Source organism: Amblyomma americanum, chromosome 2 (genome assembly GCF_052857255.1).
Source record: "Amblyomma americanum isolate KBUSLIRL-KWMA chromosome 2, ASM5285725v1, whole genome shotgun sequence".
Lineage (NCBI taxonomy): Eukaryota > Metazoa > Arthropoda > Arachnida > Ixodida > Ixodidae > Amblyomma > Amblyomma americanum.
This window is the reverse complement of record NC_135498.1, coordinates 88,003,582-88,016,438: the sequence shown is the minus strand read 5'-3', so window position 1 is coordinate 88,016,438 and position 12,857 is coordinate 88,003,582. Positions and strand designations below refer to the sequence as shown.

At 48.7% G+C, this 12,857-nt stretch overlaps 1 protein-coding gene across 1 annotated transcript; it reads left to right on the top strand.

The window, feature by feature from the left end:
* Positions 1-29: 29 nt before the first annotated feature.
* Positions 30-6,639, top strand: LOC144121576 (uncharacterized). The gene is made up of 2 exons (XM_077654854.1): positions 30-2,569; positions 3,994-6,639. The coding sequence occupies exons 1-2, from the start codon at positions 149-151 to the stop codon at positions 4,399-4,401; spliced, it is 2,829 nt and encodes a 942-aa protein (XP_077510980.1). The 5' UTR covers positions 30-148; the 3' UTR covers positions 4,402-6,639.
* The last annotated feature ends 6,218 nt before the right edge of the window (positions 6,640-12,857 follow it).

Here is a 12,857-nt window from a genome sequence, read left to right as displayed (position 1 = left end):
TCTATCTTGCGACCGGCGCCAAAGAAGCCGAAGCAAGAAATTCGACGAGCCGACGTAAGCCAACGCTCGATCGCGCGGTTTTGTTGACCGTTTACCACGGAGCTGACGGTTGTTGTGATTGTAAAACTACGTTAGGTGCTTTGAAGTCATGCCTAAGAAGCGAAGAAGTCGAGCGCTGTTCGTGAAGGCGGATGGTGGCCCCATGTTGTTCTCCTTGGTGCCCTGTTCGGAGCGCAAGGAGATACGGGAGCTTATAGAGTACGGAGGTGGCGTTCTCGTACAGCCAGAAAAAGTTCCTGATGCCATACGACTGGTGCCGTCCAGCGTTACTGTTACAGACAGCAGCGATGATGTCTTCTCTGCTAATTACATTCGCGCTTGTGCCAAAAGCGACAAGCTACTTCGTCTCATAGAGTTCAAAATACCAATGGCGCCAGCCGTGGTGGACGCAAGCGACTCCAAGACGAGAAGACTCCGTTCCACTCGCTCAAGAAGAGAATACACGCTTGGCGAAGAAATTGCGATTGCAAAGTTCGTAGCTAAGAAGCCAGGCGTCCGTGTCCATGGCAATGCGGTGTACAAAGAAATGGCCTTGGCTGGTGTCGTGCCCGGCAAGCATTCATGGCAGTCGCTGAAGGAACATTACCTGAAAAAAATCTTCCCCGTAAAACATCTGTACGAGTCGCCTCATGAAGTTAACGTTCACTCCGGAAAACAGTGCAGTGAATCGGCGGGAGACCAAGGCAGCTCGCCCCTACTGGCTGCGGCATCGGGCGTCATCGTCGAGGACAGCGACAGTGAGCAAGAGTCGCGCGAGCCCCAGAGACCTTCCGGGAGTGGTCTACAAGACGAGGGGGCACCAGCCGAAGTCGTTGCTGAAACGGAAAGTTCATCACCCCTGCAGAGCTCTGGGACATCTCCCGACAGAGCACGTATTCATAAGGAGAGCGATAATGGTAGGGAGCTCTTGTTATTTGCTTCACCCTCTGCTAAGAGACCCGAGAAGAGTTCTAAAAGTAGACTGGACAGCCCATTGGCAAAAAAGAACGACCCTGATCACAGTACCTCGACGTCAGACCAAGGCAGCACTGCAGTCGCACTAAGAAAACATTCCTTGCCAACACCTTCAGAAGTGCTGTGCAAAAAACAAAAGGAGCCTTCCATCAGCACTGCAAGTGTTCGTGTAGGATCTCGACACAGCTTAAGGAATGCAAGTGCAAGCAGATTGGATGTGCCAGACACTCCTGGACAGGAACCCATCCTGAATGAGCAACGAGGATTGAGGTCATCACTCATGAGGAGATGCAAAAACATCACACCGCGAAAACATCCCATTGCTCGCCACATGAAGTCAGACACACAAAGCCCCGGCATTGGTCGTTCTGCTCGCACAGCGGTTTCCGAAAGCCGAAACACGCTACAACGAGCCGCAGTGAAATTGCACCCCCGAACCCCTGTGAAATCTCACAGTGCAGCTCTGCAAGAATGCTCCAGTAGCCACTTAGGCAAGCAACAACTTCCCCCAAGTACTGGCAGCAGCATTTTGGGAGATGTGATTAAATGCACACCATGTCCCAGCAGACACGTGCCTTTGCAGATGTCTCTGAGGAAATGGCCAAATACTCCACCCCAAGAGCTCACTAACAGCCGTTCAAACTCACAGTCATGTCCAAAATCAAGTGGCGACGTCGCCGTGATCCCAAAGGCGAAAAGAGGTGCACTCTCACCAGGACGCTTTCGTGGTGGTGACAGTGACGCTATGGAAGGTTTATTAGACCGCACACCTTTTCTCAGCAGACAACCTGTTACACGGTCATCTCCGAGGAAACGGCAGAGTCCAGAACCACAAAAAGACTGCGAAAGCCATTCAAGTACATGGCGCTGTTGTGAATCAGCCGATGATACGATGCCAGATCCAGAGGATCCGCTGCCGCCCTCTCACGCTCGCAGGAGGCTGCTGCCTTGTCCTTCTCCAGCCAATAGCCGGAAGAAAAAAGTCATCCTGTTGCGCAGTGAGCACGGACCAGACACAGTGTCCAGCACAGAATGCAAATGTACAGATCGCTCGCACAAAAGTAAATCGTCGCCCCGCAAGCAACTCAAAATCGGGGAAGAAGGTCACGACAATGTGTCACACCAAAACGCAAGTCCCTCCTCATCCATGCCCACTCATGAGATGGCATCAAGCCGCACAACTCCTAGCAACAGAACCAACTCTGGAACATGCACGAGAAGCTGCTCCTTGCTGCAAAAGCCATCACTTGATTTGGGCTTAAGAACCCCACCAGCAAAAACTACACAGGGGAGGAAAAAGGGACCACGAGCTCCTCCGCCCCCGCAGTACGGTGAAGATGGCCATTCGAGCTCTGCTTCCCAGGCTGCAGGCACAGGACAGAACCATAGCCCACCGCTAGGCACTGGTGCAGAAGTGGAGGATCTCGACAGCACTGATGAAGAGCTGCTGATGGAGGCCTCGGCGCAAGAGGCTGCTCTCCGTAATCTTGGTCCTATGCCAGGTGTTGCCGAAGTCCATCCAGTCGGGGCTACCAAAGAAGCGCACAGGGATAATGTGAGTCTGTTTTCACTTCCGATGCAAATATTCACATTTGCTGCTGATTCACTGTTTGGGTTTGAACTTGCAGTTTCTAGTGCCACGTTTGCTGTCAATTTGAACAGCTTCAGTAGCCTCGCATCTGCTGGCTGGTTGATACGTGGCAACCATTGTGCAGGCTAGCTACCTTGCTTGGCGTGAAGTTGCAGGTGGCTACTAAACTGCATCAGTTTTATGAGATGCCCTTGCTCTCCTGTTTAATCGAAAGATTGTGTTGATATGGTTGCATGCAGTCTTTACTAATTGTTGTGCAATGTTACTAATTTCGTTATTTAGCAAATTTGGTAATTGTTTACAATTATGTAAATTTGCAGCAAGTTCACCTGACCATAGTAATTCAGATGAAAAGCATAAGTTGAGGGCTGCTCGAGCATTTGTGCTGCTATGAAAAATTGGTCCCAGTTTAGCGCTGAGGCCAGAACTGGAGAATATCTATCAGGGTTGTCACTGCAGCTCTTCTAGGGCTTCTTTTTGCGAGCTCCCGTTGGGAAGTTCCAGAAGCGTTCTGAGGTCAAGTTAACTTATCATGCACCTTATTTGGCTGGTGTCGTGACGTATATCGTAAATATCACAGGCACAAGGGTCTGTCTTTCTGATTAAAGAAGAAAGCTGGGCAAATTGATGCAGATTCACGATATAACAACAGCACGGTGAATAAACTCTTGACCAAAGAGAGGCGCAGATGATACACTCGGCGACTACATTTGAATGTTTTGGAGGGAAGGGCAGACGTGTTGGATTCTTGTCTGGGCTGCCATCTCTACGCGGTGCCATGTGTGTCAGACAACTGTGCTTGCATGTCAGTAAGTGCTTGGTTATACCTATGTGATTGTTATAACCGGGCTGTTGGTGTGCCCTCGCTTTCTCTGGTTGAAAGGACACCTTGGCTAATTTTGCCCTGGTTCAGATTGCCAGTTCCAGTGACCTTGTACAGCCAGTTACCTCATGAATCGAGAAACTGAATTTTCAGAAGTACCCAAACCAGTTTTTGCCGTTGTTTTCACTACTTTCATATTTTGCTAGGAACAAAAGTAATTGCATGGATGGTGCATGTTATTAACTTTCTTCTCGGTATCTGGTTGCATAAAAATTTCAGTGTTTTAAGCTTTGTTGCGTAATTCGTTGAACGCTGCAACTGTTGCAATGCTACTACCTGTGTTTTGCTAATGCCTTAGATCTGGAGTAAAGTCTGTGGCACATAGACGTTGTGGGAACCTGAACTGTTACAGTGGTCACTGAGTGCACGGGCACGTGCCTGGTGCTGCTCACATAATGACAGATCACCGTGAATCTGTGACCGTTAACATCCTGTCTTGCAACCAAACGTCGGCAGTTATCATACTTCACTCTGCCCCTTCCCCCGTTTTTGTTTCATTTTTCAGAGAAGTGACCCAGGCTCACCGGCAAGTACTGTTAGCGTGCCGAGCACAGTCATTATACCGGATTCCGGGCACTCGCCAGACGAAGACTCTACTCCGGAGTCCGAGCAGGACGATGTGTCCAAGGTGCGGAGAAGGTTGGTGAGGGTGCTGGCGATGCTGAGAGAAGGCAAGAACACTGAGTCACACGAGAGGTGCCCAGCAGACTGTGGCTGTCCCCGTTCAACTCGGTACATTCGGACAGCCCGAGAAGCTGTTTCGCTCAGTGCCTTCCTGGCATACCATGGCGAGCCACTGCCAAGCGAGAGCCCAGGAATCAAGGACCCTGAGATAGCCTTGCTCGTAGAAATCCTACTGCGTCATCGTGAAGGCAGAGATAAAAACGAGCAGAACGGGAGCGGTTCCGCATGAGGGCCACGAATGCTATTTTTGCCAGCGGTGTGTGTCCGGTCAAGTGACTCCAAGGTGCACTGCTTAACATTCTGATCTGATACTATTCTGGTGCGTTATGATGTGCCAGTTGAAGTGCCAGTGTATTGCATGCACACATTGGATATAGCATGGGCTATTGGGATTTTTTGGGGATTTACAAAATGGTTCAGTGTTTGAACTGTTCCCTGAGTGGCTATGTGTTGTTGGTAGCCTGTTTGGAAGGCCAGATACGGGATTCATTTGTGGAGTGCAGTGTTGCCTAGTGTATCACAGTGCTACAGTTACAGTGCCGACCCATTGCACAAGCAAGATGCAAGATGTCCATGTGTGTATAACTGCATATGTATGAGAGGCAGAAGAGAGAGCAGTGCGGGTTAGAGGTCAGATGAGAGTTGGAGATAATTACAATTGGGCAGGACAGGTAACTGGTGATCTTATATCGTGACAAGTGTGACAAAAAAAGAATGTGGTTGAATGTAGTGAGCAATGGGGGTGGGGAGAACTATTTTAGCAAATGTTTACAGATGAGTAGTCGTGGCTTGTACAACTGCTGTGGTGTCATGTACGGCTTTGCAAAATTACACGGTGCTGGTTGCGTATTTTTTCATTGCTTAATAGAGCGAGCACCGAATGTGCAAGTCTTTGTTGCAATCCAGTTATCCCTGATGTGATCATCTTACTGTGAGGTCAGTAATTTTTGTGAAAGAAGCTGTGCATTGGTTTTTTGTAATGATATAAAAATCTTTGGCCAGTCAGTCGTTTTACTGCAAGTTCTTACACTGTTTCCTTTGTGTTATCAGCACGGAAGCTGCCTTCTAAGCAGTGGGCCTTTGGTTAGACTGGGTCGACTCAGCCAGGTCAAGGTCCAGGGGTCCTGTATCAAAAGGCCGTGTAATGATATACAAATCTTTGGCCAGTCAGTCCTTTTTCTGCAAGTTCTTACACTGTTTCCTTTATGTTATCAGCACGGAAGCTGCCTTCTAAGTAGTGGGCCTTTGGTTAGACTGGGCCGACTCAGCCAGGTCAAGGTGCAGGGGTCCTGTATCAAAAGGCCGTGTAATGATATACAAATCTTTGGCCAGTCAGTCCTTTTTCTGCAAGTTCTTACACTGTTTCCTTTGTGTTATCAGCACGGAAGCTGCCTTCTAAGCAGTGGGCCTTTGGTTAGACTGGGCCGACTCAGCCAGGTCAAGGTCCAGGGGTCCTGTATCAAAAGGCCGCTTCTGTCGTGTGACTAGGAGGGACGGGCTTCGAGGAGAGGAGTATTCTAAGGGCTTACTCTACGCATTTACGGGAGTATGTGAGCGATGCAAGCAAAAGTATGTAGTAACTACTACACTTAGACAGTCCAGCTGCTTAAATACAGTCAGAGATCCCAAGACCCCTGGCCGGTGAATCTCTCTACTTTACCAATGGCCAGTCAGAGATCATTTAAGATGACTTTGGGAGCCGCCCACCACAGGAGGCAGCACTATTGCCCTCTCGCAGAGGTTCCGGTGGAGAGCACCCATTCTTCCAGTAGCAGTTTCAATATTGTCGCAGCCTCCCAGCTCAGTGCTGATTATGGAGGTTCAGCACCATGTATAGCTGACCCTGGCTACATTGGTCGTTGGCCAGGGTTAACCAGAAGTACCGCGTCCAGCAAGGTGAACAACTTCGAACCCAGGCGCTTCGTGGAGATGGTAGGGGAATGCCACTGTTAGTAACTTTAGGGAAGAGGTAGGTCGGGCCACCGTGCCGTGTAGGAAAGTTATGACGCCTTCCTTTCACCACCACCGTTTCGCCAGAGGAGGTTTCTTTCTCTCAGTGATGCAATTAACCCCGGAGTGGCCACACAACGCAGCGTCTGCCTTTCCAAAGGTGCTGGTCGGCAAACCCTTCCTCCCTCAGACAAAAGGGAAGATCTTTCCACTGTTGACGGTACTCGCAATGTTGGCTCCATGCAGGTGCTTTTTTGAAGACGCGTCTTAAAATCTGAGGGGTTCCCTGTGAAAATTCTCTGGGGTTGGAGGCCTCCATCCATTCTTAACAGCCTTCAGCATAATCATATAATGTATTTTTATTGTGTAGTTTTTATATTTTAGTTCAAGTTTAGAGCTTTGGCTTTTTCATGAAAGGCTTGAACATAGCCTTTGGTTTATTTCAATGTAAGCTGTTGCAGGCGAAAGTTGATCAACCACTCACATTTGATGTTCTGTAAATGATAGTAGCTGTGTTTGCTCAGCCATGCCATGACGTTGGAGCAGCTTCCCGCATGGAAAAGAAGTACATTGTTCTAGCACTGTTTGTACAGAGTTCACAGTTTTATTTTCAGTTTGTTGAAAGTTCCGTGGGGGGGGGGGGGGGCGCAGGAAGTGCAAGTCCTCCTGGCTCAGCACTCTTCCAATGCACACAACCGAGATCACCTTGAATGGTCAGCATGGCCTCGCATGAGCATCTGTTGTCGAGGTCTTATGTCCAGCTTGGAAGCATTGGCACCCTTTTCAAGGGCCGACTGCTCAGTGTCAAAGCCGCTCTGAGAAGCACCGCTGCGCGGCCAAGTATATGATGTTTAGTTTATGTGGTTTAACGTCCCGAAGCGACTCAGGCTATGAGGGATGTCGTATTGAAGGGGTCCGGAAATTTCGACCACCTGGGGTTCTGCACTGCCATCGCACAGTACATGGGCCTCTAGAATTTCGCCTCCATCGAAATTCGGCCGCCGCGGCCGGATCGAACCGCGTTATTTCCGTGCAAGCAGATCACTCGTACAGTGAACTCAAAGATGAATCACTGGGGTAGCTCACAATAGTCGCATGTAAAAAAACCAGCTCAGATAGAGATGCATCTAAACAAATTACATTCACCTGCAGAACTATGAGCATTTCGCATCGCCATTTGTCGGTAGCAAAGTACATACGACGCTGCGATTTTTCATCATCGCCAAAAGGTTCAAAGGGGCTCGATGGGGGAAAAAAAGAAAAAGTGGCTAGGAGGTTGTGTTGAAGTTAGCTGAAGCCAGTGGCATGCATATTTCTTAACTAGGGGCGTATTATGCACCCCACCGTTACCACGACCAGGAGGAACATACCCTTGCCCGTAAAAAAGCAGCGGCGGCGCCGCTAAAAACAGTTGCAGTGGCGCCATCTAGTTGTCTCCACGCTAAACAGCACGCCCGCCCCCTCTCGTTCGCGCCATTAGGTTAGTATTCTTATGGACCTCCTTCACCCCGCGACGTCACGAAGATGCGGTGGCGCTGATGTTAGCAGCGACTTTCGCATGGTAGGCAAAACAGGTTCCGCTTGCCCGTGCCTACCGCAGCTACCGGCGGCTGCTTCAAGCCTGTGCACTGCAGAATTACCAACATGTATTGACCAGCTGCGTCACTGCTGGATCCGCGTAGTAGCATAAAAAATATTAAATTAGCCTCAATAGGTTTCTCGCGCATAAATGCCGCATTCGGAAACTGGCTAACAGGCACTGGGCCACGGTAGTAAAGCGCGAAGTCTGGGAGTCGATAGGCACTGCCACTCAATGCACTTAATAACTTGCAAGTTACTGCGTTCATTCACCTGAAGTTCAGGATAGTAGGCTGATAATTTCTCAAGGAAAAAAAAAGGCATATGCAGCTGCACACGTACTTATCACCTTGAGCCGGAGTGCACGGGGCGCCGACATGTTCACTCGCCCCCAAGTAATGCGTTTTTTTGTTAATAGCACACCATGTTTTAATGGCGCGTTTTATGACATTCAATATTTACTTGAAACTGTTTCTTGATATGACGGCGTAATTATTTCATTCGAGTAGAAAGAAGTCTGGTAAGTTGTGTCAATCTTGCGCGGTCGCGTTGGTGCTTAGAATAGCGTACCTTAAGTGTGCTAAACGCCATATGCTTTTACATTGCATCATGCATGTGTCATGTTTCATGAGGTAGTACATGATCGCGAAGCTTGTTTGGAAAGAAGCAGCCGAAGGCGTGCTACTAACAGACACGTGGCGAGATTGAGAGGGGACGCGGCAATGAAAAGTGTTTTCGTTATTCATGCATGCGATATGTAACTAAACTTGGTGCAAATATGAAATTCCTACGTTAGTTTCACTAATTCCCTTTATTTATAGCTATACCTGGTGCAGATCTGGGTAATTATAATTACCACCGTCTTCAGGTCCCCCCAAGGTCTCAAATAATTTAGTAGATAGTGCGGTTTTTTTTATGCCAGCATATGTACATAAAGCCCTGTTCATTACGATGACGCGATTAGTTCTTTTTCTATATGATCAGTACTTATGCATGCATAGTTACATGAAAACGCTTCTTACAGGAAATAACTAACACAGTACTGGCCACGTGTAGGGAAAAAATCGAGAGATTTATTACGCTCCTCAACGTCTCAGGAATAGTTTGCGACAAATGCAATCATGTGATTTTCATGCGAATTACGAAGGTGAGTGATCCTGTCGCAGAAAATGTGAGAGGTTACAAAACGAACCTTAAATAGTTTATTCCCTCGTTTATGGCATCTTCGCTTTCGCATTGGTCAAAGAAATGCGGCACTGAAATCAAAGAAATTACCTCACAATTTTTGACGACCACACTTCTAAAAAGCGTAATTTATAAATTTGTACTAAATAATTTGCTATAATTTTTCGTCAAGAAACTAGACTTCAGGGCTAGGAAAGAAAATAATTCTAGAAATCAAAAATTTTCACCAAATCGACCAGCTTGACAAGAGGACAAGTCGGCCTGGCTGGTGCGTGGTCGTGCGGCTAAAAACAGCGCTAAGCGAGACAGGAGATCAGGGACACGATGCTGTCCCCACTTTTCGCACAGCGCGACACGTACGTATGTCAGCAGACGATGAGCGCATGTCTGCTCCGTCGAAACAAGGCCAGCGCTTCCCCTCGCTATTGTCCTAGTGCAGAGTGCAAAACTAGTGCAGTGACACTAGTGCAGAGTGTCAAAACTTGTTTTATTCAATGCCTAGCGCATAAATAAACGGCAGGAACGCTTTCTACATATGTTTACTACTAACCATATACAGTATTGTGCGTTTTTATCGCGAAGACTTTCAAAAGTTTCCCCGCCTGGACCGCTAGCTCATTTGCGGTGAAACTGCACACAGAGCTAACGTATTATGGTAACTTTTGTATCGTAGCAAGTTTGACGACGGTACTTACTTAGTTGAGCTGTGCATGATGCGAAAACGTAATCGTCTAAGAAGATATCGGCGAACCAAAACCCGCGGACGATGTTTTTTCGCTGAATGGCGGCAGTGGCGCCATCTGTTTTAGGCACTCGAAAGCGTCCCGGCAAGGCCGCCGAGGCGAGCGTTGCAAGAAGCGCGGACCCTTTGAATATGCGGTTCCGGCCTGCAACATTTTCGGCTAATTGTGCGGAAAAAATATCAGAACAACTGATTTAGCGAGGCTTTACTTTTCAAAGAATATTGTTTGCAACGCTTGACTCGGCGGCCTTGACGCGACGCTTTCCACTGCCGAAAACAGATGGCGCCACTACCGCCCTTCAGCGAGAAAACGTCGTCTGCGGGTTTTGATTCGCCGATCTCTACGTAGACGATTACATTTTCGCATCATGCGCGGCTCAACTCACTAAGTACCGTTGTCAAACTTGCTACGATACAAAAGTTACCATAATACGCAAGCTCTGTGTGCAGTTTCATCGCAAATGAGCCAGCGGTTGAGGCGGGGAAACTTTTGAAAGTATTCGCGATAAAAACGCACAATACTGTATACCGTAGAACCCGACCGCGGCGGCTGCGTTTTTATGGAGGAAAAACGCTAAGGCGCCCGTGGCCTGTGCGATGTCAGTGCACGTTAAAGATCCCCAGGTGGTCGAAATTATTCCGGAGCCCTCCACTACGGCACCTCATTCTTCCTTTCTTCTTTCACTCCCTCCCTTATCCCTTCCCTTACGGCGCGGTTCAGGTGCCCAACGATATATGAGACAGATACTGCGCCATTTCCTTTCCCCAAAAACCAATTATTATTATTATTATTATTATTATTATTATTATTATTATTATTATTGTTGTTGTTATTATTATTATTATGAGTAGTATACCGTATTGTGCGTTTTTATCGCTGACACATTCAAACATTTCCCCGCCTCAACCGCTGGCTCATTTGCGGTGAAACTGCACACAGAGCTTGCGTATTATGGTAACTTTTGTATCGTAGCAAGTTTGACAATGGTACTTAGTTCAGGCGCACATGATGCGAAAATGTAAGCGTCTATGAGAGATCGGCGAGCCAAAACCACCAGACGACGCTTTTTCGCTTAGAACCGGCAGTGGCGCCATCTGTGTTCGGCAGCGGAAAGCGTAACGACTAGGCCGCCCAGGCGAGCGTTGCAAGGAGCGCGGTCCCTTTGAATATGCCGTTCGGCATTTGCTTCATCTTAAGTATTTTAAAATTATAGCACTGAAAAACAAACCAATTCCAGGCGTATCTCATCATTTGCCCTATTAAAACGATGTACACACATTAGGCCGGAAGAACGGCTCTTTTTCTCGCAGGACGCTCCGTCGTCGGACGGGAATGGTGTGAGCTGTTGAAAGAAACAATACTAATTTATTGGCAGTACACGCCGTACGCTCGTGTGTACGTTCCGCCCATGTGTCCGTATCTTTCTGAACTGTTTTAAGAACGATCTGCCACCGACTCACCCTTGCAGCTGCATTGGTTGGAAAGCTGGCAAGTAAAAGACGTTCAGGCTGCAAAGCAATCAACCCTCAAAGTGGCCTCCTGCAGCGTCTATGCATCGCTGCAACCTGTGAGCGTATTCGCTGAACACTGCAGCTCTCATGTCTTCGCTTATCGTGTCGAATTCTTTTTTTATATGCTCCTGAAGACGCTCAACACTGTGAAGGCTTCCAGCCCTGTAGACGCGCGATTTTATGTATCCCCACACGAAAAAATCGCACGGCGTCAAGTCTGGCGATCGCGGTGACCAAGACATATTGGGCGACCCACGCCCCATCCACCGGCCCGGAAATTCTTCATTGAGCCATTGTCTAACTTTGCTTGCGTAGTGAGCAGGGGCGCCATCTTGCTGGAAGATGCATAGCTGCTGCTGCATGTGGTACTCCACCAGCTCCGGCAGAAATCGTTCCTTCAACAGGGGCAGATAAGAGTCAGCAGTCACAGTGTCCTCAAAGAAGAACGGGCCGACCACTCCCTCTCGCCAAATTGCGCACCAGACAACAGTCCGTGGCGAGTTCACGGCCCTGCCTGGTGTGAGTGAAATGCGGGTTGTTTTTCGACCAGAAACGTGTGCACTGCCGGTTTACTTGGCCGTCCAGGTGAAAAACAGCCTCGTCGCTGAACATCAAAAAATCGAGGCGTCCAGGATCTGCTGCCAGTCTCTGCTGCTCTGAGCGACATAATGAGACCCGCTGGGCTTTGTCTGCTGGGCTTAAGTGCTGGTGTACACGCACCCTGTACGGACGCCATCCTTTAATCTGAAGTGTTCGGCTCACCGTCGATGGGGCTACGCCGAAAAGAAGCCCAGCACGGGTGCATGTCATACGAGGGTTGGTTTCAAAGACCCCCTCAACCGCATCACCGATTCCACGGTGTCCCTTTCCTTTATCTTTTCTTGCTTGCCTATTCACGGATCCAGTGTCTTCAAACTTATGGCGCCATTCCGAAACGGCTGTGTGAGACGGTGGCCGCCGACGAAACCGCACCATAAATTGTTTGCGGACGTAGTGCTTTGAGTTTCTCTCAATTAGCCACACCACTGCCGCAGCTTTCTCTTTCCCACTGTAAGTTGGCATACCGCAGCTCAACACACAACACAGTGCAATGAAGACGTCTAAACAGCAGGGAAGAATAAAAAGTTCGTACCACACAACGAAATTAAACGAGAACAGCAGCTCAGGACTTCGTGGTGTCACCCTCCGATGCTTTCAGAGAGTCCCGAAAGCAGACGAAATGAGCTGAATTGGATAAGCCACTCGGCAGAAGAAGAGATCAAACAATATTCTTATTAAGGTAAAGCCTCTTTAAATCAGTTGTTTTGATATTTTTCCGCTCAATTAGCCGAAAATGTTTTAAGCGCTTCAGTTAAAGCAGACGCAAATGCCGAACGGCATATTCAAAGGGACCGCGCTCCTTGCAACGCTCGCCTGGGCGGCCTAGTCGTGACGCTTTTCACTGCCGAAAACAGATGGCGCCACTGCCGCCCTTCAGCGAGAAAACGTCGTCTGCGGGTTCTGCGGGTTTTGGTTCGCCCCGCCGCGGTGGCTCAGTTGTTAGGGCGCTCGACTACTGATCCGGAGTTGCCGGGTTCGAACCCGACCGCGGCGGCTGCGTTTTTATGGAGGAAAAACGCTAAGGCGCCCGTGTGCTGTGCGATGTCAGTGCACGTTAAAGATCCCCAGGTGGTCGAAATTATGCCGGAGCCCTCCACTACGGTACTTATTCTACCTTT